This window comes from Acipenser ruthenus, chromosome 4 (genome assembly GCF_902713425.1).
Source record: "Acipenser ruthenus chromosome 4, fAciRut3.2 maternal haplotype, whole genome shotgun sequence".
Lineage (NCBI taxonomy): Eukaryota > Metazoa > Chordata > Actinopteri > Acipenseriformes > Acipenseridae > Acipenser > Acipenser ruthenus.
This window is the reverse complement of record NC_081192.1, coordinates 18,696,506-18,724,492: the sequence shown is the minus strand read 5'-3', so window position 1 is coordinate 18,724,492 and position 27,987 is coordinate 18,696,506. Positions and strand designations below refer to the sequence as shown.

At 43.1% G+C, this 27,987-nt stretch overlaps 2 protein-coding genes across 2 annotated transcripts in view; one reads left to right on the top strand and one right to left on the bottom strand.

Annotated features, from left to right (window-relative positions):
• The window catches only part of LOC117400338 (nuclear receptor-binding protein 2-like), a 73,434-nt gene extending 59,207 nt beyond the window's left edge, over positions 1–14,227 (bottom strand). Inside the window, exon 1 of the mRNA XM_034000164.3 lies at positions 14,105–14,227. The gene's annotated coding sequence lies outside the window, so the exon portion shown is untranslated. The remainder of the gene's footprint in view (positions 1–14,104) is intronic.
• Positions 14,228–19,587: 5,360 nt separating this feature from the next.
• LOC117399623 (CCAAT/enhancer-binding protein delta-like) lies at positions 19,588–20,979 on the top strand. Its single transcript, XM_033998914.3, has one exon. It carries the CDS (start codon positions 19,911–19,913, stop codon positions 20,745–20,747), a length of 837 nt encoding a protein of 278 aa, XP_033854805.3. The 5' UTR covers positions 19,588–19,910; the 3' UTR covers positions 20,748–20,979.
• The last annotated feature ends 7,008 nt before the right edge of the window (positions 20,980–27,987 follow it).

The following is a 27,987-nucleotide window of genomic DNA, read 5'->3' as shown; positions in this document are numbered from 1 at the left end:
CCGCATGTCCGGTTTTCCATCCAGGGCCTTTGGTGGGTGAGCCGACGGGCCGTGCTGTGCGGAAGGCAATCTGCTATTCCCTGCTGAGCTGAGTGACTCTCTCGCAGGCGGCGACCCTGGCTCTCTCGCAGGCGGCGGCGGCCCTGGCTCTCTCGCAGGCGGCGGCGGCCCTGGCTCTCTCGCAGGCGGCGGCGGCCCCGGCTCTCTCGCAGGCGGCGACCCTGGATCTCTCGCAGGCGGCGGCGGCGGCGACCCTGGCTCTCTCGCAGGCGGCGGCCCTGGCTCTCTCGCAGACGGCGGCGGCGGCCCTGGCTCTCTCGCAGGCGGCGACCCTGGATCTCTCGCAGGCGGCGGCGGCGGCCCTGGCTCTCTCGCAGGCGGCGGCGGCGGCCCTGGCTCTCTCGCAGGCGGCGGCGGCGGCCCTGGCTCTCTCGCAGGCGGCGGCGGCCCTGGCTCTCTCGCAGGCGGCGGCGGCCCTGGCTCTCTCGCAGGCGGCGGCGGCGGCCCTGGCGCTCTCTCACGCGGCGGCGGCCCTGGCGCTCTCTCACGCGGCGGCGGCCCTGGCGCTCTCTCACGCGGCGGCGGCGGCGGCGCTCTCGCAGGCGGCGACGGCGGCGGCCCTGGCTCTCTCGCAGGCGGCGGCGGCCCTGGCTCTCTCGCAGGCGGCGGCGGCGGCCCTGGCTCTCTCGCAGGCGGCGACCCTGGCTCTCTCGCAGGCGGCGACCCTGGCTCTCTCGCAGGCGGCGGCGGCGGCCCTGGCTCTCTCGCAGGCGGCGACCCTGGCTCTCTCGCAGGCGGCGGCGGCGGCCCTGGCGCTCTCTCACGCGGCGGCGGCGGCCCTGGCGCTCTCTCACGCGGCGGCGGCGGCGGCCCTGGCGCTCTCTCACGCGGCGGCGGCGGCCCTGGCGCCCTCTCACGTGGCGGCGGCGGCCCTGGCGCCCTCTCACGCGGCGGCGGCCCTGGCGCCCTCTCACGCGGCGGCGGCGGCGGCGGCCCTGGCGCCCTCTCACGCGGCGGCGGCGGCGGCGGCCCTGGCGCCCTCTCACGCGGCGGCGGCGGCGGCGGCCCTGGCGCCCTCTCACGCGGCGGCGGCGGCGGCGGCCCTGGCGCCCTCTCACGCGGCGGCGGCGGCGGCGGCCCTGGCGCCCTCTCACGCGGCGGCGGCGGCGGCGGCCCTGGCGCTCTCTCACGCGGCGGCGGCGGCCCTGGCGCCCTCTCACGCGGCGGCGGCCCTGGCGCCCTCTCACGCGGCGGCGGCGGCGGCCCTGGCTCTCTCTCACGCGGCGGCGGCAGCGGTAGGCCCCCCATCTCCCACGCGGGAGTTGATCTAGACTCCTTCGCTAGCCTCCTCGAACGACCACCCCTCCTCCGCTTTTGTTTTCGGGCAGGCAGTAGGTCCCCTTCGTCCTGGAAGGGGCAGCACGTCACCTGGTGCCCGAACTCCCCGCAGGCAAGGCACCAACCTCGCTCCTCCAAGTCACCGAGGAGATCCCCCAGTCCGCCGTCCCACCGGTTCTGTGACGGCCTGGAGTCGTACCACAGCCATTGGTCCATCTTTGTCTTCTCCTGTTTCTGCTCAACGCTGGATCACTCGTTGTACTGATCCCGCTTCTGACACCAGTGTAGCGTTTTCCGCGCAGTGCACAGGATAGACAAAGACAACACGCCGTTTTCAAGTTCAAGGCTTTTATTTATGAACTTCTTTAAGAGCCCACTGCTCCAGCCACTTGCTCAGCACCGACAATGAGCGTGCAACGACCAGTTTTATAGCTAAGCCCCGCCCCTTTATGTTAATCGGGTGCCAGAGCGAACAGCTACCCCATTGGTCCCCAGCCGCACACCAGGACCAATGGGCACACACAACAAACAGCCTATGACAGGGGCAGCTCGCACAGCCAGAGACAGAGCGAACCCGCAGCTACAGGTAATACAGACGGGGGGAAAGGAACACAATACAGCGGCAATAACAGACAGTAGAAACAAGAGGGAATACAGTACACAAACACAATACACGGATCGTTACACTACCCCCACCTTAGCCTTTTTGCCCCCAAAAAGTTCACAAGGCTCCATACAGCTTATGACTGAGATCGGCCACCTCCACCCCTGAAACACAGACCCCCTCCCCGCATGTCCGGTTTTCCATCCAGGGCCTTTGGTGGGTGAGCCGACGGGCCGTGCTGTGCGGAAGGCAATCTGCTATTCCCTGCTGAGCTGAGTGACTCTCTCGCAGGCGGCGACCCTGGCTCTCTCGCAGGCGGCGGCGGCCCTGGCTCTCTCGCAGGCGGCGGCGGCCCTGGCTCTCTCGCAGGCGGCGGCGGCCCCGGCTCTCTCGCAGGCGGCGACCCTGGATCTCTCGCAGGCGGCGGCGGCGGCGACCCTGGCTCTCTCGCAGGCGGCGGCCCTGGCTCTCTCGCAGACGGCGGCGGCGGCCCTGGCTCTCTCGCAGGCGGCGACCCTGGATCTCTCGCAGGCGGCGGCGGCGGCCCTGGCTCTCTCGCAGGCGGCGGCGGCGGCCCTGGCTCTCTCGCAGGCGGCGGCGGCGGCCCTGGCTCTCTCGCAGGCGGCGGCGGCCCTGGCTCTCTCGCAGGCGGCGGCGGCCCTGGCTCTCTCGCAGGCGGCGGCGGCGGCCCTGGCGCTCTCTCACGCGGCGGCGGCCCTGGCGCTCTCTCACGCGGCGGCGGCCCTGGCGCTCTCTCACGCGGCGGCGGCGGCGGCGCTCTCGCAGGCGGCGACGGCGGCGGCCCTGGCTCTCTCGCAGGCGGCGGCGGCCCTGGCTCTCTCGCAGGCGGCGGCGGCGGCCCTGGCTCTCTCGCAGGCGGCGACCCTGGCTCTCTCGCAGGCGGCGACCCTGGCTCTCTCGCAGGCGGCGGCGGCGGCCCTGGCTCTCTCGCAGGCGGCGACCCTGGCTCTCTCGCAGGCGGCGGCGGCGGCCCTGGCGCTCTCTCACGCGGCGGCGGCGGCCCTGGCGCTCTCTCACGCGGCGGCGGCGGCGGCCCTGGCGCTCTCTCACGCGGCGGCGGCCCTGGCGCTCTCTCACGCGGCGGCGGCGGCGGCCCTGGCGCTCTCTCACGCGGCGGCGGCGGCCCTGGCGCCCTCTCACGCGGCGGCGGCGGCCCTGGCGCCCTCTCACGCGGCGGCGGCGGCGGCCCTGGCGCCCTCTCACGCGGCGGCGGCGGCGGCGGCCCTGGCGCCCTCTCACGCGGCGGCGGCGGCGGCGGCCCTGGCGCCCTCTCACGCGGCGGCGGCGGCGGCGGCCCTGGCGCCCTCTCACGCGGCGGCGGCGGCGGCGGCCCTGGCGCCCTCTCACGCGGCGGCGTCGGCGGCGGCCCTGGCGCCCTCTCATGCGGCGGGGGCGGCGGCGGCCCTGGCGCTCTCTCACGCGGCGGCGGCGGCCCTGGCGCCCTCTCACGCGGCGGCGGCCCTGGCGCCCTCTCACGCGGCGGCGGCGGCGGCCCTGGCTCTCTCTCACGCGGCGGCGGCAGCGGTAGGCCCCCCATCTCCCACGCGGGAGATGATCTAGACTCCTTCGCTAGCCTCCTCGAACGACCACCCCTCCTCCGCTTTTGTTTTCGGGCAGGCAGTAGGTCCCCTTCGTCCTGGAAGGGGCAGCACGTCACCTGGTGCCCGAACTCCCCGCAGGCAAGGCACCAACCTCGCTCCTCCAAGTCACCGAGGAGATCCCCCAGTCCGCCGTCCCACCGGTTCTGTGACGGCCTGGAGTCGTACCACAGCCATTGGTCCATCTTTGTCTTCTCCTGTTTCTGCTCAACGCTGGATCACTCGTTGTACTGATCCCGCTTCTGACACCAGTGTAGCGTTTTCCGCGCAGTGCACAGGATAGACAAAGACAACACGCCGTTTTCAAGTTCAAGGCTTTTATTTATGAACTTCTTTAAGAGCCCACTGCTCCAGCCACTTGCTCAGCACCGACAATGAGCGTGCAACGACCAGTTTTATAGCTAAGCCCCGCCCCTTTATGTTAATCGGGTGCCAGAGCGAACAGCTACCCCATTGGTCCCCAGCCGCACACCAGGACCAATGGGCACACACAACAAACAGCCTATGACAGGGGCAGCTCGCACAGCCAGAGACAGAGCGAACCCGCAGCTACAGGTAATACAGACGGGGGGAAAGGAACACAATACAGCGGCAATAACAGACAGTAGAAACAAGAGGGAATACAGTACACAAACACAATACACGGATCGTTACAATACATTTGTCCGTTATAATGTTACTGTAATACTTGTATCCGGTATAAATACCATGATACTTCTTAGAAATAAAAAAAAAATACAATTGTATTATCATGGTGCTACTGCATTATAGTACCATAATAGTGCATTGTACATTGATAGTATAGGATACATTGTGTTTTTCTATCATTTACTTTTAATTATGTATCCATGAACGTTATATTACTGTATTTAACTTTAGGTTTTTAAGTTTAATTTAGTTTTCATTGAAAAATGATCTTGTTTTGAAAACAATACTTAAAAACGTGAACATGGCTACTCCATGCTTCTTTTTCTTAATCTCTCTTATATATATATATATATATATATATATATATATATATATATATATATATATATAAATACCAACATTCTAGCCATGTATTGTTTGCTAAACATTTTTTGACTGAATATATATTTATTATACACATACATATATAATATATGCAAGTCTTCCTACAGAACTGTAGCTTCAGTAATTCTGATCCTTATGGTAGTCTACAAACAGAGCTAAAATTCAGTACTTTAGGTTAATGATATATAAATGATCCAGTCAAAATGTTTAGTTCAGTACATTTTCAAAATACTGGTAATAAATATACAATAGGCTACCCTACTCGCCCACATTTCTGCAGGGACAGTGCAAGGTTCTCGCCAGTAGAATGCGGTTATTTTTTATATTTAATTTCTTTTTGTTTTTGAGGATCCAGTATACTGGTAGTCCGTGCGAGTTCTCCAAATTTCTCAGTAGATGCTAATCCACCCGGGCAATTTTGTAACTTTTTGGAACTTTGTTACAGCAAACTGATGTTGTCTCGTTTGTGTTTTTTTGAACAAAATCATGGAACCAACATTTTGGATTTAGTTCTTCTAAAACAAATCTTGTTAAATGTATTAGGTTTAAGAGGTTTTACTTCAATTCTATAGGTGGTCGCTCAAGTCTGTTTAGCAGTTAAGTTTTGTATTTTTGATTTGACCTTTTTATAACTGGCATTCTCATTAGTACTGGGTAAAGATGGAACACAAGTTTCCTGTTGTACATTTTGTTTTTTGGCAAAATACAGTATGTTGGCATGTGTTTTGTTTTTCAGTGCATCTGGGTCTGATTCATGTCAGTTCTAAGCCAGTGCTTCTTACTGGGGTGAGATTATGCTTATTTATTTACTTTTACAATTTAGAACATTCTGAACCACGCTTGTTGCTCGCATTGTTATTGTGGAAACCATGTTGCATGGAACTCAGCTGCATCTGCACTTTCATTCATTTTATGGGGAGATTAAGTAAAATCTTACGTTTATTTGAGTTTTAAAACTAGACTTTTATCTCAACCTTAAGCTTGCCCCTAGAGAGTGACCCTCACCCCTTCAATGCCTTATTTCCTGTCATTAACTAACCAGTTGGTTCTCGTAATGACTTGCAGCCAGACTAATTTAATTTAATTGTATATGGAAAAGACTTTGGATAAGTATTGAACATGAAATAAATGAGCCTATACTGTACACTAAGACTAATGCGTTTATACAGCAAGTGTTGAGATAGCTAGCAGTTAGTTTCAATATCTCAAAAGTGTCAGTATGCTGACCACCACAATATTCAGTCAGCTAAACATTTTTCGTCTTGATTTTTCATTCTTCAGGAAGAAGGGGAAGAAGAGGGGGACCAACCAGTGGAAGGAGGACAGGTTCGCACAGGGAAGTGGAAGGTCCCTTCATACAGGGACGACCTTGACCACTTGAGGAGCCTTCTGGACTGTGATAAAATGAAGGTAAACAGTGTCTTGTCTCTTTTACTGTATATTATTATCTATACCAATTTAGCATAGTAATAAGTGTAAGTGGTTCAGTATGGCTTTTGAGGAGCCATACAGTGTTTGCCTTCTGTAATTCTCACTAGATGTTTCAACTATTGTGCGGGACTCTGGATTCGTAGATGGAGCCTTTGACGTCCGAAGTTCATCTCTGCACTCCCTGAACCGTCTGCTTTATGACAAGCTCATCAAATCAATACTGTTAAGGTAATTGAGAAACTGGACTTGTCGGTCCAGAAACAGCGCTGACGAGCAAGCAGTTGGAATCGGGTTGTTAATTGCATTATTCTACATAATTTGTTCTCTTAGTCCAACCAAAGCTGGCATATTATATGGATTGGATACCATCATATGTGTGTGTATATATATATATATATATATATATATATATATATATATATATATATATATATATATATGAACTATTTTCACATTTTGTTGTGTCAGTGCCTCAAAGTTTCATACATTTAAATGAGGATTTTTTTCCACTTCTCTACACACCATACTCCACACTGTTAAGGGGAAAAAAGTTTTTATTGAGAAAAAAATTATATATTAAAAATGCAAAACTGAAAGATCATAACTGGATAAGTTTCCACCCCCTGAGTTAATACTTGGTGGAATCACCTTTGGCTGCAATTACATATGTGAGTCTGTTGGGATAGGTCTCTACCAACTTTGCACACCTAGATTTGACAATATTTGACCATTCTTCTTTACAAAACTGTTCATGCTCTGTCAAGTTCCTTGGGGAGCGCTGATGGACAGCAATCTTCAAGTCATGCCACAAATTTTGAATTGGATTTAGGTCGGGGCTCTGACTGGGCCACTAAGAACATTTACCTTTTTGTTCCTTAGCCACTCCAGTGTAGCTTTGGCTGTGTGCTTTGGGTCGTTGTCACGCTGAAAGGTGAACTTCCGTCCCAGTTTCAGCTTTCTTGCAGAGGGCAGCAGGTTTTCCTCAAAGACTTCTCTGTACTTTGCTCCATTCATTTTCCCTTCTATCCTGACAAGTGCCCCAGTCCCTACCGATGAGAAACATCCCCTTAACATGATGCTGCCACCACCATGCTTCACAGTAGGGATGGTGTTCTTTGGGTGATGCGGGTTTGCGTCAAACATAGTGCTTTGCATTTAGGCCAAAATGTTCCATTTTAGTTTCGTCAGACCACAAAACTTTTTGCCACATGGCTACAGAATCTCCTGAGTGTTTTTTTGCATATGTCAAATGGGATTCAAGGTGGGCTTTCTTGAGTAATGGCTTCCTTCTTGCCACCCTACCATACAGGCCAGATTTGTGGAGTGTTTGGGATATTGTTGTCACATGCACACTTTGACCAGTCTTGGCCATAAAAGCCTGTAGCTCTTGCAAAGTTGCCATTGGCCTCTTGGTAGCCTCTCTGATCAGTCACCTTCTTGCTTGGTCATCCAGTTTGGAGGGACGGCCTGATCTAGGCAGGGTCTTGGTGGTGCCATACACCTTCCACTTCTTCTTGACCGTGCTCCAAGGGATATTCAAGGCCTTTGATATTTTTTTATACCCATCCCGATCTGTGCCTTTCAACAACTTTGTCCCGAAGTTCTTTTGAAAGCGCCTATGTGCTCATGTTTGAGTCTTTGCTTTGAAATGCACTACCCAGCAGAGGGAACCTACAGGAACTGCTGAATTTATCCTGAAATCATGTGAATCACTACAATTTAACACAGGTGGAGGCCACTTAACTTGGTGTGTGATTTTGAAGGCGATTGGTTACACCTGAGCTAATTTTGGATTGCTATTACAAGGGCGGTGGACACTTACCCAACAAAGCTATTTCAGTTTTTATTTTAATTTTCTACAAATTTCTAGAATAATTTTTTCACTTGGAAGTTGTGGGGTAGGTTGTGTAGATAAATGAAAAAGGAAAAATTATTTTAATTCCAAGCTATAAGGCAACAAAAGGTGAACATTTTGAAAGGGGATGTAGACTTTCTATAGGCACTGTGTGTTTATGTGTGTATATGTATGTATGTATATATATATATATATATATATATATATATTCTATTCAGATACTTTCCTTTTACTTGATATTCATCCATTGTAAAGAAAATGTTTTACTTTCTATGTTTTAACTTTTTAAGTAATAAATTAAACCATCAAAGGGTAGGTTAGTAAAACTCAAAACCCACAGGTTCAATTTCAACATTCCACTTAAACTGGTTGAACTGAGGTTTGTTTGTTTGAGACTGCTGCTAATATATTTTAAATATATATTTGTAAAATGTGTACAATATGTTAGTTTATATTAATTTCAAAGACTACATAACCTATACATTTTAGATGCACGTACAAGCACACACAAACTAGGACAATGTGTCGATTTTGACATATGAACCTTGGAACATTGAAGTAGGGTTTATTTAAATGGACTATATGAGTTGTACCAGAACTCAATTTAGTATCAAAATACAACGCTGTACTGTACTCAGTCACAGTTTCTACTATATTGTCACAGACGGCTGCAAACCTTCAGCCAAGCAAATCCAAAGACTTCACTGCCTTTGTCAACCTGGTGGAGTTCTGCAGGTAAAGCTTATTGTCTGATTGCAGTATTTTTTTAGTTTTTTTGGTAAGACATACTGTATCTTCTGCTTTTTGTTTAAAAGGAAATGTATACTTCAGTGAAGCATGTGTGTTGTGTTGGATTTACAGTGTGAGGAGCTGGCGAGTTTGCTGCTCAACAGCATAATGCTGTCGGTGCCTCTCTGACATGTCCCAGAAGAACTTTGTTACTTTCTCTCTCCCGGAGAGTACAGTTTGTTCCAAGAGACCATCAATTCAGAGCTTCTTCAGAACCAGGACACCACTGTGCCACAGCTGATGAACCCTAAAGTGGTGAGAGCCCTTTTTATGAATGAAGTCTAGGTCAGACTTCTTTTCTTTGGAGTGCTGCCACAAAAACAGCAAAATCAGTGATCCTTTAAAATCAATGACGGTGGAGGTTACTCCATTTCCCGTATCCTTGCACTATAATACGATTTAGTCTGATTTCTAATTTCCATCAATCCAATTAGGAAAGAGTTCCCAATAACACCCTTAAGGGAAGAACAATAGTAACTTTTTTTTTGTTGTTTCTTGACTTTTGCCTTTTGCATTACCTATTTATATCTACTGTACACCCAGGAACTGTCTGAATTCTTTTTGGTCACTATTTGGAAAAGCATAACTAACCGCGCCCTGTAACATTTAATTCTTTGTGTGCGCAGTGCAGGTGAGCATGGTCCTGAATAGTATGCTGGACCAGGGTTTCCGAGAGTGCTCTGTGTGGAAGACACAGGTCAGCCAGCTGGTGGGCGGGGTGCTGGGCAGCTGGACCAGTCTCTAGTCCTGGTGGGCCAGCGGCTCCTCCGCAGAGAGTAAAATGGCTGCACTAACTCTGCTCTCCAAGGTCTTGCAGGTACTCGCTCTTGTATGTTCTCAGCATCATCCAAGATTTTGCATAGTCTGCTTGAAATGTACATTTTAAATAAAAAGTTTTATCCTAGGTGTTTTGTTGTTTCTGTTGTAGCGAGGAATAAACAAGATACCGGCCCAAAAACATCACCAGTACTGCCTAATAGAAAAAGCCACTTATTTTACAATGCAGTTTTTTTTTTTTTAATTACAGATTGATTCTTCGGTTTCTTTTAACACAAGCCACTTAGCGTTTGCAGTGGTGTTCAGTACATATACTACCTCAGTCACTGATTCAAAACTACCATTTCTTCCTTTTATTCAAGTATGTTTTATAATTCAGGAACAAAATAAAGATTAACTAAGTTAAAAATATGTAATTATTTATTTTCCAGTTTCAACATTTTCTGAACATCTGCCTTGAACCTGAATTCCAAAGCAGCCAGGCTGCAGATCATAGAACTCTATCCAGCAGTGACTCTGATCCTCATGACAAAAGAGGTCTGGTACTTCTCTAACCCCACCTGCTTTATATTAGTGTTTAACCATACTTCCCAAGTAGAGCAGTATTTAAGGAAGCCTCTGTTATTTGCTGGTTTCCTCAGTCCCCTGCTGGCAGCTGATTGGCTGGATCAGTCAGATAATGGCGTTGCGTGATAAGGAGGCTATGGCTGTGCAGCATGTCATCAAGGAGATTGCAGAGTGCTATCCATAGGCTAACCTCCACCCGTTCATGATCCGCATATATTGCCAGTTGAGGTTGTAACGCGTGAGCGAGTTGTGCAGGTGTAACAATCGACCAACTCGTACAGGGTGCAGCTGACTGGATTTAGAATAATTTGCAAACAATTGTCGGCAGCACCAAGCTCTCAACATGTAGGGCATTATATAAGCAGACGCTAAGCTAGTGCTCCAAAACACTCGGCGCCATCTCAGAGAAGGGCCGGTAGTCTACACTCTACACTGTGGAAGTCCACACGAGGACAGGCCAACGTGGACCGGCTGCAAAATGTTTTACCCAAGCTTCGAACTGAAGGCTCCAGCTCCAGACCAGGTTTGCATGCATTTATTTATTTATTTTCTCTTTATCATTTAATGCTCTTGCTCCTCCTGTACCTGCCCGTTTTCACCTCTCTCGGCACCCCCCTCTCCTGTAGCCATTTCTACTTCCTCTACTGCTCCCTACCATGACTAACTTTAATATCCCTGTAATCCTCTCCTCTCGTTCCTGTCCTCTGGCTTCTCCCTGCCGCCGCAAATCTAACTCTTCTAACCTCATCTCCCTGCCTCTCCCCCTCTCCTCTGCTCACCCCCCCCCCCCCCCACTCTCTCTCTCTCTGGTGTCCTCTGGAATTGTCGCTCAGCTTCCAATAAAGTTGACTTCATCTCTGCTGTTGCCTCTCACTCTCTTGACTTCGTAGCTCTCACTGGAACCTGGATCTCCCCTGATAATACTACCACTCTGGCCGCCCTTTTCTCTCTCTATGTCCTTTCCCACTCTCCTCGCCCCACTGGATGGGGTGAGGGAGCAGGACTTCTGCTCTCTCCCTCCCTGCTCTTTTCTGTCCACCCTGCTCTCTCCTTTCTCCTTTGAATTGTTGAAATCACCTCCCTTTGTCGCCTCCTCCTCAATGTTCTTTACCGCCCTCCTGGACCCCTTACTCACTTTCTTGATGAGCTTGACTTCCTCCTCTCCTCCGCCCCTCTCACTCCTTGGATCTCTATCACTCGCTCCTCGCTTCCTTCTCTCTACACTTACCTCTGCCAAATGCTCCTAATTCCACTCTATCATTCAGTCTTCCACTAACAATCCCTGTAAACTTTTATCTACCTTCTCCTCCCTCCTTAGCCCCCCCCCCATCCATCCTCCTCCATCTCGGCTAATGTCTTTCCTTCTCTTCTAAAATCACAGGCATCTGCAAACTCTTCACTACCTCGCATCCTTCCCCACCCACCCCGTCCTCTGTTCACTCACTCCCTATCACCCTCTGCAACCCTGCTCCAGAGCCATAAACCCACCATGTGTGCTCTGGCCCCCCTCCCCACTCACCTCTTCCAGGCTGCTGCCCTTGCTCTACTCCCTTTCATCGCCTCTCTTCTCAACACCTCTCTGCTCTCTGGCTGTTTCCCCTCATCCTTCAAACAGGCCTGCATCACCCCGTTCTTAAAAAAACCCTCCCTGGATCCCTCATCCCCCCAGAACTACTGTCCTACTTTATTAAGAATCCTAATGAGGAGAGTTTATGTGCAATTGTCAATCTGTTTCCGCTATTAAGATCTTGTCAACCATTTTAGATGTTGACTTCTTCTTTTCAGTTTTGTGGGAACTCCTCGGGAAGGGGGTGGGGGGCAGGACGGGACATAACGCTAACCCACACTATGGACTTTTTTGGTTTTTGGATGATAAAGATCTAGGCTTTGAGATATGGGGCGTGATTTTGGTGAAATGCAGGAAAACACAAAAACGTAAAGGGAAAAGTGCTTTTGCGCAGGATGCACTGTCATCTTTATATTGTGATTTTGAAGCGAATTTGAGCTGGGTGGGTGCAGAATTACACGGGAGGTAAAAGTGGCTAACAAGTTTGTTAGAAACCTGTCGTTTTTTTAGATTTATTATTATTATTATTATTATTATTATTATTTATTTCTTAGCAGACGCCCTTATCCAGGGCGACTTACAATCGTAAGCAAATACATTTCAAGTATCACAGTACAAGTAATAATACAATTAAGAGCAAGATAAATACAATGACTTTGGTTCAAGCAAGTACAAGTGTGACAAAATACGATTCAATAATACAATAATACAGTAAAGTTAATGAAGCTGGTAGCCTATCCCATACTGCAGAGCCCTGTGTATAGTCTATACAGACTGCCCCATCAGTCATTTACACTCATTTGGAGGAATACTTTAAATTATTATGTTTTTGTTATCCAGCAGCGCTAAAGTTAATGAATAAGAATAAGAATATTGTTTGAAAAAAGTGTGTTCCTTTTACCTGTTTTCTACCTGCTCACATGTGTCTCCCTTGCTCGCTGTCTCGCTCTCTCTACTGCAAATTGTTGTTGAAGCTGACACCCTGGGATCCTTCAAGAAGCTGCTTGATGAGATTCTGGGATCAATAGGCTACTAACAACCAAACGAGCAAGATGGGCTGAATGGCCTCCTCGTTTGTAAACTTTCTTATGTTCTTATGTTTTTATTTGGATTATTGTGCAATGTATGATAACTTATTTTCGTACTTTAGGCTACATTAAAGTAAGTATGTTTGTAATTTTATTAATTAGTTGATTTATAAGTTTCATTTAAAGCATGGTTAATATAGATGTTTGTAAATTATTTGTTATTTTTCAAATCAGTTTAGCTTATACTGTAGTGTGTTAATCTACATGATTAGTATGAGAGAGACATTACTAGCACACTTAATGTGCTCCACAAATATTTTTTTATTTAACCCAAAACAAAATAGGTCAATGTTACAGTTAAGACACAAAGGATTTAAAACAGAATTGTGGCGAAATGTACAAAAATGCGTACACACAAAAACCCCAGAAGAATGTGCCCGTGACCATAGGGATTTTGTTGTGGAAGACAGCAAAGGAAAGAAGGTACAACTTAGTGTGCAAGTACTGACAAGCTATACATATTTTGACACACACACAAAAAAAACCAAAAAAAAAACACTCAAGCATTTTGGAAAGTAACCAAAAACACAAATTTCATACAGTATATCAAAACAAAAGTCCCGAAAAAAACGATTTATATAAAACTCGAAAATAGAAGATAAGCACCGAAAAATACAATTAATAAAACCCGAAAAACAGAAGCCCTAATTATTATGTAAACAACCCCCAAACATCCTGTGATGTTGTGTCATCAGTGCTAATGCAACTGACCATGTCAAAGAGAGATGGAAATTCACGCACAGGAAAAGAACATTTGTGAAGCTCTCTCTGTAAATTTACAAGTGAACACTTCTTTTTTTTCATACAGTTCATTTTACAACAATACTGTAATTAAAATCAAGATTAACTTAGATTAATTGACAGCCCTAATATATATATATATATATATATATATATATATATATATATATATATATATATATATATAGCCGTTCGGCTTTGCACAGCACACAAGGCCGTGGAGGGGACTTAATCAGAACCTAAGACTAAGCAAGAATCATACACTTAAAATAAGCTAAATTATTTCAAAATATGAAATGAGAGAGAAAAGTAAATATATCAACTTATCGCCGTTGTATGACAAAAAAAACCAGCGCTCACACCTTTCCCAAGCAGGCTGAAAGAAAAATGGCGCTGAGCCCTGTGCTTCATTTGTATTTATCTCTTGGGGGCGGAGGAGACGTCTGACGCACACGGGGCTCTTAAAGGAGCAGCTTTGATATAAGTGCTCAGGTAATTAGGTCTATAAGAGATATATCCCGTTAGGTAATGGTTACATTTCGTACTTGAAAGGGAACAGGAAGTATATTTCACAAGAGCCAAATCCTGGAGGTAATATAGTGAAGCCCTCACCTCAAAAAGAAAGCCACAAACAAGTATTGCCTACCATGTGCTTGCTAGCTCAGACAACGTTCCCATTTTAAGGTTTCTTCTCACCTCGTCCCATTTCCAGGAGAGCCTTTATGAAGATGAGCATGACTCCCGAGGCCTTCACCTGCTCTCATGCCCTCATGTGCATCAGTCACTGGATTCTGGGCATCAGGGACCGGTACCTCTCCAACTTCATGACTGGAGGAGAACAGTGAAAATTAATACTCTCCATATAACCGTAGTGGGAATGAAGTTGCACAACAACTGTTAAATTATAAAAATCATACGAACTGGTGGTCTTAAAAACTGTTTGGTTTATATTAATTAATGTGAAGGTTTGGATTAAGTTACAGCCTGATTTACAGTCAGAGTGATCTCAACCAAGAAGTCCCAGAAATCCATACATCTAAAGGCCATCCAGTGACTTTCAGAAAAAAAGGGTTAAAAAAGTGAAGGGTTAAAAAAGTGTATCTCTCTGGCTTTAGTCAGTTTACCCCTTCACATTCCAAGATCCAAAGGGCAGGGTTGCTCAAAGATCACACTCCCCCCTGCAAGATGAGTTCAACTCCACCCCTGCTGTGTGTGTGTGTGTGTGTGTGTGTGTGTGTGTGTGTGTGTGTGTGTGTGTGTGTGTGTGTGTGTGTGTGTGTGTGTGTGTGTGTGTGTGTGTGTAATAAGCCTATGCAGAAGCCTCTGTTGAGGAATTAACCATGTATTGTGGGTCATAGGGTGTGCAGATGCAAGTGACTAAATCAGCATGTGAAGGAATCACCTCAGTTCAAAATGGGTTAGCAGACTTCAGCAACTTCAAGTGTTTTTTAAATAAAGACTACTTGCCATTGCATTTGGAATAATGTGTTACAAGCCGCAGAAGGTTGTATGCAGATCATTAAAATAGGATGATTGATAAAATATTCTACTAATCAAACTGTCAAAAGGCACATTATTAAAACAGAAGTTACCAGTCCACTTTGATATTTGTTTTTGCCAACACATAACAACATAATAAATACAGACCTCTTAATCATGGGATTCCCTCAAACCACTATCTGGAATTTAACTGTATGAAATACATTAAAGAGTTGTCTGGCCAGAATTCTCACCCAAGGGTGTTTTCTCCTTTTCATCATCTGTATTGGTCAGTACAGTGCTTCATCTCCCGCACTTACACACCATAAATTAAAGGTAAGGATGTAAAGAAACTAGAATGCTATCTCAGGCTGTGGTCATTTTTCTGTAGTTCTTGTGGATGTAAACATCAAACGAACTACTGGCAAGAAATACATTATTTCAGTTCAGTTTTCTGGTGTTTGATTCATATTAAGTTCTGTAAGATTCTGTCTAGTGCACTTTTCATCCACAAATGTAATGCTTAAAATCATGTATCCCCCCACTGCTGATGTATTTTGTTTTCATTTTAGCTATAGTAACTACCAGGGATGTAAGATATTAGTTGTGTTGGTCCAATAAAAAGGACAAGGTACAGATGCCTACAGTATAAGTCTATCAATACTGTATTTGTTTGCCATTTTGAAATAACAGCATTGCCTGTAAATAGCACATACAGTAGTATTTGCAATATGTTTTGATTTGGCTGCAAAACGTAAAAAACAAAACTCACAAATATTAGTTGTATTGTATTCCATTACATATTGCACTATACATGGGTTATTTATAATCCACTAGCTTCCTTTTTTAAATTTTACATGCGGTTTTAGTGTTTAGTTTGTGAAAGCCCGTGGTACTGCAGCTTTAAGGTTACTCAGCAGGACAGTATCCATGGCACTAACCTGATGCAGGACTTTGTTTACGGTCTTGGTGAGTTTCCAGCGTTTTCTCTCCAAAAGGACGGAACAAGTTTGGAAAGTTTGTCTCAGATACCACACCTCCCCACTCTATTGGTCAATCTCGCTGACCACCTCTCTCTGCACAGCTCCAGAAAAGTCTGACCGCTGGAGACTGAGCTTTTAAAGAACATTATTTCACGCTATTGTACTATTTGCAGTTATGTATTATTTTTAACTTTGTTAACAACACATTAACATCTACAGTTGAACTTGGGCACTGTTTTAACACTTTACACATATCTGAGTGTACAAACTGTACAGGAGGGGTGGGTCATGTTTAATGTAGTTATGAGCACTTGCAGAAAACGTTGTTTTCAATGAACAAGAAGATTAGACCATGTTAAATGTTTTTGTCAGTATTGTTCAAGTTGTTTCAGCATACTCTTTATTATTCTTCTGAGCACTTTGTAAGTTTGAGGGCCTGGGTTTGGATTCATTGGTTTAGTATTGTGAATAACCAATAAAACGAAAAGAACAAAATAAACTGAAATGTTTTAGGTATAATGAACTGAATGAAAAAAAGAAGTGTTCACTTGTAAATTTACAGAGAGAGCTTCACAAATGTTCTTTTCCTGTGCGTGAATTTCCATCTCTCTTTGACATGGTCAGTTGCATTAGCACTGATGACACAACATCACAGGATGTTTGGGGGTTGCCTACATAATAATATAACAAAATATTAAAATGAATACACACAATGTGGAATAGATTTGTTGTTATTAACTTAGTCTGATTCTAAATCATCACCACAAAAAAAAAAAAAAAAAATACTGTCACCATACCTGTTAAACTTTCAGTCCTCAAAATATTAGTCATTTTTTAAAATTTGAGGGTGATTTGTTATTTTAACCAACCAGATGGGGATGTGTTAATATTTAGTAAATCTTATGAGACTGTGTTTGTACATCCAGGGCTCAGGAATAATGTGTCTTCATAATAATGCACATTTCAGATGACTTGCTTTGCACAAATATGTGACAGGTACTGTTAATCAATTACAAAGGACTGTTGAGTGCTAGCTGTGAATCACCTCCAGCTCTCCACTATCTTTGTTCCATGCACTTTCTCATTGGAATTGGTACTAAGATAGGGATCAGTTCATCCCCACCTTCAGTACAGACCTCAGGGTTAAACTGATCATTTCTTCATTGTCTATGGGAGGGAACATGCTAATATGAGGAGTGATGCATTATTATGCTTCTAATCAATAAAATGCTACATTTTATTCATGTAGCATGTTTTTTGTGTGTGTCAGCAATTACAATGGGCAGGATTTAAATGTACGTTGTTGGATTTACAGATCCATAATTAATGTGTTCAATTATTTAACGTAATGCTTTATTAATACAAAAACAAAAAATGTGTTTAATATGTGGAAAATAAACACCAAGGGGTTCTGTTTATTTAAGTAACAAGTTAGAACAGGAGTAACTAAAGAATCAGTGGACTAACTTAAGAACATAAGAAAGTTTACAAACGAGAGGAGGCCATTCAGCCCATCTTGCTCGTTTGGTTGTTAGTAGCTTATAATATTGTTTGGTTGTTAGTAGCTTTAATTACAATCTTCTGGGGGGCAGAAGATGTTAAAACCTACCTGCAGACTATCTGTAGGCATTTGATTCGTTGTAATTAATACTATCCTGCAGCACTGTCCTGTTTTTTAGTTTGTTGCAATTGACTATTATTGTAACTTCGAGCCATATGACTAATTCAGTGCACACGCTTTGATATTGTGTCTCACATGGGTCCACAGCGTTACCTTAAAATCCTATTAGTCTACTAATTACGTTCCATTATAGATGTCTCCAGTAAGAATTGACGTTCGCTGTCTTTTTTTTTTTTTTACGTCTGGTCATGTCAATGATGTATACCACACGTTGTATTTTATGATCGAGTTTCATAATGTGTCATTGTTAAATTAGAATGAACCATGTTGTTACATGCATTCTAACCTCCCGCTGAAGCTCAAAACTCTCAACTCTGTGTAGTTTCCCACTTCATAACCACTGCTCACTTCTTATTTTATCCATGTCACTCCATGTTTACAAACCAGTCTATCAGAGATGCCATTTTTAGTGTTTAATTAATATGAATAAACAAGGAGGACTTATAGAATGGCCAGGATTCTCACCTGTTTGTCACACATGTATTAGGGCAGCAGTGTGGAGTAGTGGTTAGGGCTCTGGACTCTTGACCGGAGGGTTGTGGGTTCAATCCCCAGTGGGGGACACTGCTATTGTACCCTTGAGCAAGGTACTTTACCTAGATTGCGCCAGTAAAAACCCAACTGTATAAATGGGTAATTGTATGTAAAAATAATGTGATATCGTGTAACAATTGTAAGTCGCCCTGGATAAGGGCGTCTGCTAAGAAATACATAATAAAATAATAATAATGTATATTGGATTTACAATCTGTGGCATGGAGAGATTTGAGATTTTAACTAGTTTTACAATTGTGTTATCCTGCTTTTAAAATTAATTTTAAACATCCGCATTGAGGGTTACTGTAAACGTTTCCTGTAAGTAATGACGAATCAATTAGTTTTTCTAAGGAAAGAGGAATTCCAAACTTGTACAAAGCATCATTGGTATTTACTTAGATGTGTCGTCGAACACCAGAGGGCGCAAGAGATCAGGTATAGAAAGCTTTTCTGTCAAACTTGTCATTTCCCTCTGTTTCCAGTGTCTTCTGTTAATAATAATAATAATAATAATAATAATAATAATAATAATAATAATAATAATAATAATACGAAAAGCATAGACAACGTTGGGTAGAAATGCCGCAGAATTGTATGTACAGAAAGTTTTATTTCAGCATTAGACAACCATAAAACAGTCAGACCGCAACATTCCAAAACGCTGATATATGTAATGCAGGAAATGATCCACTGTGGTGCCAGTAGTGAATTTACTTTGATAAATAACAGTAAATAATTATGGTTGTATCACGTACGGTTCTGCACTGGGTTTTAGTCATGTCAGATGTATTCGGGGATGTGGGTGTCCACCATCGTTTATCTATTTAGAACCGTCTTATTTGACATGTTTGGAATGGGTAACCTTTACATATAAACATTAGCATATCTTGTCAAAATCATATACTCTCTGATCAATTACACAAAACACTACCTGAAGGCTTCAGTGTCTAGACGTTATTAGTTTGCCGAGAATTTTCCAAATAACATACAATATAAACATTATTTAAAGTATGTGTGTGCATTAAGCATTTTTTAAATCTATAGTGTAATAAAATAATAATAAAAACAAAACAAACAAAAACCTTCACATAAATACCTGCACGAGAAACTTGTGCCAGATGTGTTGTGTTAAGTTAACCTGCAAGCAATGGAAAAAAATATTTGGAAGTTGGAAGTAGTAACATCAGGCTCTGACATTTCCTAAAACTGTACCAATTCAGATCGTGTACCGTGAATTCATAATAGGGTTAATTAAAAAAAAAAAAAAAAAAAAAAAATGAGAAGGAAAAAAACGAACAGTCACCTCCAGGCGAAACAAGATATCCGATTTCAAAGGAGGGCTCGAATTGACCGAGTTCACAACAGTCGTTGTTTAGCTGTAGGGCAGGAGGTGGAGTATAAGCCCACCCCCTATATCCTCAAATAAGAACTGGTCACTAGCGGTTTGCACAGAGGGGGGGAGGATCTTGACGTCAGCACAGGAGATAAATAAACAGTGTGCGCACTCGAAAACATCAGAGAACACGAGAAGTGGCTTACAGCTGCAACTAAACTAAAAACACAGACGCACCTGCAGTTCTTTGGGCTACTATTTAAGAAACCAGAAGGGAAATTCTTTTTTTACCAGAACTTTCAATTGCAGATATCTAAGGTAAAAATTATCTTGAACTGGAAAGGGTTATTTCTTGTGAAAGGAAGATTAAACCACCGCGCCTGAAAAGAATCTATTAAAAAAAATACCTGCAGCAAAAAGCGAACCAGGTAGCTTTTTAAAAAAAATACATTTACGTCTCTCTTGAAAGAACAGAACACAAATAAGTTAATGAGTGTGCTACACAGTCTGGATTCTCAGTGCGCCTCACCACCATGCAATATGAACTGGTCAATGGAGCCAACCAATTTCTACGACAGTAAGCTGAGCACTATCCAGGTTTCCTGCAAGCCCAGCCGTGTCGGCATGTGCGAGGAAAGCAATCTGGCAGAATTGAGCACCGCTCCAGCCATGTATGACGACGAGAGCGCAATCGACTTCAGCTCCTACATCGACTCTATGGCGTCAGTGCCAAACCTGGAGCTGTGCAATGACGAACTCTTCGCTGACCTTTTTAACAACAGCGTCAAGCAAGAGAAAGTGGACTTTAACTACTTGACCAGCACAGCGCCAGGCGCCTTTGCTGCCAGAGATAAGCTGCATCAAAGCGTGACAGGTGGGTTCAACGCGCCAATTAAGCAGGAGTCGGACTGGAGTGATAGCGACATGTCTTCTTCATCTCTACCCTCACAGATTGAAAACTGCGCACAGACCATCATGAGCCTGCAGACCGGACAGCCCACCCCACCGACTACACCAGAGCCACATGCATCGCTTACCACCTCCAGAAAGGTAGGCAAAGGAAAGGGCAAAAAGAACCAGGATAGGTACAGCCCGGAGTATCGACAGAGACGGGAGCGAAATAACATCGCTGTCAGAAAAAGCAGAGACAAGGCAAAACACCGCAACTTGGAAATGCAGCATAAGATGCTTGAGCTAGGCGCTGAGAACGAGCGATTGCATAAAACCATCGATCAGTTAAGCAGGGAGCTGACCAGCCTCCGAAATTTCTTCAAGCAGCTGCCCAGTTCCTCTTTTTTGGGCTCCACGAGTATCGAATGTCGGTAACCTGCGAGCGGAAATGCTAAGAGACTTGTTTTAGACACGATACCTCAAGGAGACACAAATATCAAATCAGAACTTTTGCAAAACGCCTGTAGCATAGTACTGTAAAACAGTTACACCAAATAAACTAAGTGGCATTGAAAAGGGGTAAAAAAGCATACATTTTTTCTATATGAATTGTACTGAAGAAACGGGATACCCCTACAGAAGCCACAAAAAAAAAAAAAAACAGAAACTGAACTTTTTTCGTCTTTCTTAAATTATTTTATGAGAGTTTTCTATATATTAAAAAAAAAATGTATAAATGAAGTTATGGTACATCTTTAAAATTCCAGACTTTGTATTGTATCCGTTAAAAAGCAACCTGAGCATGTTTGAACATTTTATATAAAAGTTTATATATATATAATTTTGGATTTTTTTTTTGTTAAAAAAAATAAATAAAATCTTTTGAAACGATTTTGTGTTTAATTGTGTGAATTTGAAATGGGTAGTGTTGGTTGGGTGCACCTATGATAAGGGATTTAGAGTCCTCAGTATCTAAGTGACAGCTGGGAGTTACTGCTGCCAAGCGTAAAAAGCCAACATATTGTTCTGAGTTATAAATGTAAGAGAACAAAAGGTCACAAGGTTGCTTCAGTCAGTTCCAGGCTAAAGTGTTCCTTTCAATAGTAAACTAATAGTAATATTTTTTGCAGGATCAGGGATTTTTATGAAAATGTTCTATCTGAGAATCTACGTTTTGTACACTAATTAGATGGGGCAAGAAAATAAGTAAACCCCCCAAAAAAACTACAATTACTTGAAATACATCCAATACTGTAACAACGTAATACTGAATACTTTGTGCATCTTCCTTAGTTGCCTTTAATTTGTTTTAAGAGATCTTAAGAAGTGTACACTGCACATACAGTATGGAAAATAAGACATCATGGTGGAATATTTTCTTTACAAAAAATACAGAAATAAAGAAATTTGCACATTCAGTGCCAACAGCAGTATAAGGTGTTTAATTACATCCAACACATTATTATGATATTTAAAAGAAAGTTTGGTTACTTAGTTAAAAAAAAGCCTTTACACAAAATTATGGTTACAATAATTTGAGACTTCAAAACACAGAAATGTAATTGTAATTCTCTCTGTTTTACAATATTGTAAATAGTATCATATTTTTCACAAAACAGTTCCCACACTGAAATTCATATATCTAACACATAGATGTAACATTCATGGATTGTGGTTTTGCTTTCCTTCTTTCCATGGACTACTGCACATGGGCTTACCAGAGATCAGCAAAAGGAACCAGTGCCTGCCAGTGCCCTCCATGATCAAATGGTAATCTATCAAAGAAAAGGTGGAGGGATCCTGGCGATACAATCCTTCTTAACCCCCACACTAACAAGAATGACCAATACTGATCCTGCCTTACTGCATCTGGGTTGACCCAAGACATTCATACCATAAATAGGGAGACTGAGCTTTCAGGTGCAATAGGGTTAACATGAATGCAAATATTTGTGAATGTAGTGTTAACTCCTTTGCAGTATATGGAGGTAACCCATGAACCCAAACCACTGGCATATTAAGGCTTTAAAATAATAATTTATCCTGCAAAATTCGATTAGCTCAACTGTGGAAATGCAAAGCAATAATAAAGACAATCTTGAGGCAGGTTTACAATAAATAGGTAGTTTTAAAACCTCTATGCTACATCCCTATTTAAAGCTGTCTAAGTAAATAATAATGCAATAACTTGCTTCAGAGTATTTACAAATGGTCTTATACAAGGTATTTAAATAGTGTAAACATACAATTGTCCCTTCTATGTCAAAATTGAGATCACATTACTATGTCCGTGTCAAGGTTTAAGTAATACAGAGACACCTACAGAAGCCTATATTACAAAATCCCAAGAAAACATGACTGACAATTTTATATTTGTGCTATTTCATTTAATTCTTTTCTGCGTCTTTGGAATGTTTTGTAACACAGGACTGGAACTCAGCCCCACTTCCTTCGCTTCTACTGTTCAGAGGCTCATTTTTTCCAGACCTATCCAGATAGCTGGCTTCCTTGCTATGAGACAAATGTAACAGCTCAGGGGACCCACTTCCTAACCAAGCACATTCTCCACCTCGTAACCCTGGAACGACAGCACACCAGAGGTCCAGTTAAACAACTGAGAGTAATGTACTGCACACATGGTTTCAGTGTTCACAGAAATTACAAGAAAGTTATCAACCCATTTTTTATGGTCCCCTTAAAGGGTGGTTTATTTAGTTATTACTATGAAAATTATGTTTCAAAGTACAGGACCAAATAAGCAGTTGTGTTTGAATTTGTGGAATACAACAATTGATTTATGGCTTGCAGAGGCTACCTTTGGTACATAACAAAGATCACAGTGTTCTACTAGGTTATTTTTATTACCTGTACAGAGACCCAAGAGACACCATGTACAGGAACATTATATCAATTACATCTAGTATGAGTGTTAAAGTGCAGGCACTTTAATTATGGCCAATTCACGATAAGATCAATGCTAAAAACACGTAATAAATAGGAGCAATTTTGTCTTGTCCCTATCCTTATTTTTGAATCCTGGTGCGGCCACAATTTGATGAGTAAAAGCTGCTTATGTCAGAAATGGAAGGCTTTTGAGTCAGCAGCCAGAGAGGTGAACAAGGCTCCCTCTGGCTGCTGACCTCAAAAGTTTCTGAAATCCACACCACACACCAGTCCAAGATACATGAACCTTGAGACCCGAAAAAAAATGGGCAAACAAATAAGGCTAAATTTAGCACGGTTATGAAAGATATGCTGCTCACTTCCAAAGAGAGGCCATCTAGTTTACTACCAGCGGAGCCTGAACCCTGAAGGATTGGTGACCCTCCAAACATAGCAGCTCAACTTCCTTGCCCATCTATGGGCTATGAAACATCCTTTTTAAAAACCTCTTTACATAAAAGCTTAAAGCCTGATATTTCATATTCTGCTGCCTAAAGAAATTGTTCTTTAGCAAAGCAGTCCCACTTTCTTTTTACTATAGCATTTGGCTCTGTTTGACCCTTCTAGAAATAGAACAAAATAGGGGCATCTAAAATACTGCTTAGGTGGTGATATTTTACTTTGTAGACATGTGGTGTATACACACAGATGCACAGTAGACTGGTCTCCCTACTTAAGAGTATTGCATTATTCAACTAACTAGCAGCCGAGGAGAGTCAGCACACACACACACACACACACACACACACACACACATTGGCACCAACCACTGGGTTACAGTACACTCAATGTCACAGCTTTGAGCCAATCACACATGCAACCCACTCTTCTAAAAACTGTTGGCCAAACCCACTAGAACCTAACCAACTTACAGCCACAGTCACACTACTATTAAAAGGAGTACCAGTGTTAACTGTCACAGTGATATCAATAGGTTGAGTCAGTCAGAAGTTTTCACACCCCTATCCAAGGGTTCAGCCCACACACAGCCAACAGCGCCATACTGTCTGGCAAGCTGAACAGGCATTTTTAAGATGACTCCCACTGATGCACAATAAGGGTTCAGTGACGAAGCAGTATAGTACAGTGAGTAGAGTTGAGAGACTGGCAGCGATCCCAATATTGAATCTCAGCCAATAATTATTGGGTCACCCTTGTTTTTAACTGTCCCATGTAGGTATTTTTTAAGTAGCTTGGTTAGAACACATTGTTATACAGTTGGCATGCATCCATTGGGAAGTATACATAGCTAGTCACCTGACCATTATAGTCTCTGGTAATTCCCACTGTGCTGGGTATTATTGTAGCAGCTATATGACAATGCTTTGTGGTATTTACTGTAGGATCAAAAATCTCACTCTAACTGCCTTGGCCAATTATATATAAACCACCATATATTGTACAGGTCTATAAACTAACCCCAGAGTATCATAAATCTATCTTTAATTTTTGTATTTTAAGACTCATTTCAAATAGCTGGCATATCTGAGTGCTAGATTAAATGGCAGATTACAAGGTTCATCTAATTGCATTTTGGAAATAAAAAATAAATAAATCCAAAAAAGGTTTGTATTGAATGCTTACAAACAATCACGTGGTGTGGTGTGGTTTAATGGTTAGAGTATGTACCTGCATGCAGCATGACCTCCCTGTGTTCCCAACCGGAAAAAAGAGCAGAGCCCAACCCAACAAGACACTGCACTTGGTATTTGTTAGTTAGGAAAATAAGCCCATCCCTTCTATAAAGCACAGAGTAAAGGAAATGCACCTTTATTTTCACAGGGTGTGACACACTGTGTAGGAATACTTTAAGCTGTATTTTCATTGTTGGTCTGCTCACTGTCCTGACACACAAGCTACAGAAATGTCTGAAAAAAGACCCACCCAAAAATAACTACAAACAATAAAAGAATTTTAAAAAACATTAAACTTGTTTAATTATTAATAATTATTAATTATTATATCTAAGACATTATTAAATTAACATTTCTAGAAGCTCAGCATATACAGTACTGAGATTTTATGAAACAATGACAAAGAGGGACTTGTATACTGTGGCTAGGGGACAGAAAATGACAACTGACAAAACAGGCGTATGATTCTGCTTAAAACTGGTTACTAAAGCATACAAAGGGCAACATGGGGAATGTGTTCCAGGAGACGGAAACACCACGTTTAGTCGTGTTCCTTTTTTGTTCTGATGGGTTACAGAAAAAAATGAAAGGTTGATGAAGAAAATGTGTATATTACTGGAAACTAGATTCAGAGTAAAACGGATGCTGATCAGCTGAAGTTAGATGTCAAGAGGTTATCAGTTAGTTCCCTAGCTTTAAAACTATCTCAGCTACTGGTGTCCCATGTAGGATGACATTATATTGAACTTTTTGGTTGTTCTTCAACGTGCTGTGTCTGCAAGCCCCAAACAAACACTACTTCTACTTAATGTGCATTCAATCCCCGCTCCCCATACAAAGAATGTCTAACAAACTCTCATGTTCATGCATGTTCAAATTCCAAACAAATTATCTACAGTTACATTTACAAAAGACTAATAAATAATTTTGACAGATGAGTAAAAGCAAGTTTACTGTGCTGAGTAAGTGCAAACTTACAACCCTTTGAAAAACAGGGCGCTGCAATCCCAGAATCTACCGACCACCTTTGATAAGAAGGTTCTGTATACAAGTACAGCAGCTGCATGTGTCTTCAAAATACCCTTACTGTTACTTCGTGTGCTGCCTCTAGCCTTTTATTCCCACAACGGTCACAGGCTGGCCAGCACTATGCAGTGTCCTCGTCAACTGCAACCGTGGTGCCTGTAAAAAAGTGGGGGTGTAATCCAGTCAGTCATTCACTCAAATAGGGCTTAAGAAGAAAGGGAGAGGGAGGGGGAGGCGATAAGATAAGCATATAACTGAATATTAACATAGGAATATGCATTTATTGGGTTTCTAATGACCTATAAAAATATCAAAAGAGATGCTACTGTTTCTTTATCAACAGTAAAAGTGTAAAACATTTGAAACAAATTAATTACTGTATCTTTAATATTTCCTTTTCAGGCATCAGACAAACATTTTTTAGTTAGCTATGGACTTACCAATGAAACATGTGAAGATTCCTAGAAACACATACATGCATACAGGTGGTTACATGTAGAGGAATGTCATTCAGTACCCAGGACGGCCATGGCGGGCTTGCATGTTCACATTTTGAAGTGTGCGTGTGTGTGTGTGTGCGCGCTCAAGAGAAAGTTGTTTGGGAAAGCTATGAAAATGAGTAACCTTGAAAACAATGGCTTTATATTCAATAACCACAAGTATGTCCTTTGTTAAACAATGGGAGCAACAACAAAGAAAAGCCACAGTAATAATAACAACTGGCTTCATGTGGACAACTGAAATGTATTGTAAGAGAAAGGAGAGAAGGACCAAGCCTTTCACAGCGCAGGGAGAGTTGATTCTAGTTGTTGGATCCAGTTCATCCAGTTTAACAGGATTAGTCAGCTGAGGCTGTACCACCAGTTTCAGCGCTGTGCGTTCAACACAAAGAATGGAACACATATATATATATATATATATATATATATATATATATATATATATATATATATATATATATATATGTGTGTGTGTGTGTGTGTGTGTGTGTGTGTGTGTGTTGTATAGAAACACACTTTACACATTAACAACAAATACCACACAGACACACACATAGAATGAGTATAGATGTATTTTGTTGGTTACAGGATTGTCAAATTTGTCACCACTACAGTGCTTGTTTATGACATTACTAATTTTGGAATTGGTTTACCTATGTACTTTAATGTGCTTCAAATATATGTTAGGACATCAAGCAGAAATACGACCCCATTGGGATCTGGTCGACCCCCATCTTGGGGTTAATTGACATTTTTAGAATTGACAATTTCAGAAATCTTTTCGTGTTCCACTTGGGGTTGTCTTGAAGTGTATAAATTCAATTCAATATTTTTTATTTCTTTGCACAGGTTTGTTGCTTTTGGTTATAGCATTAGAATACAGAGCTAGCTCAAAGACACTTGCTCAAAGTACCCTGTGGTAATGATCTTTCTCCCTAGTTCCTAGTAAGACACAACCTCACTCAAAACAGCACAGCAACCATATCACAGTGTGTAAGATCTTCCGGTTAAAGCCACAGTAGCATTAGCTGTGCAGTACAAAACAGAGTACCAACTAACTTTTTTTTCCTGTATTAATTCTAACAACTAATAACATTAATAAAATAATCTGAACAGTGCAAATACTGTAACCTGGCCAAAAAAAATAGAAAATACATTTCAACATTACACAGGTATTATTGCAGAGGGAGCATTAATCATTAATGCACAGAGCAACTACTTCAAGGCAGTTTCTTTCACGTGAGCCGCGATATTTCCGCTCAGGCATTATTTGCGCATATAATTAAATCATTTTGCTTCACAGAGTTGAATGAAGCCTGTGGAATAATGCTATGTTAACATACTGAATTACATACCGCTTTGTAGTTTTCCATACTTAACGAAAAACTGTGACATTTAAAAATGTGACATTCCGAATTCCAAGATGCCTTAAATACTACTGTACAACTATTATGGCTTCCAGTAGACTTTTGCGATATCGTTCTGTAGTTTCTTTGATTACATGATGTTAAACAAAACATCTAAATAATGTTAATCTAGGCTTTTTTTATTGTCTCAATCCAAAAAAATAAA

What these genes read in the sequence shown, in the direction of transcription:
- LOC117399623 (XM_033998914.3), top strand. Translation starts at nt 19,911, where the DNA reads ATGAGTGTGCTACACAGTCTGGATTCTCAGTGCGCCTCACCACCATGC.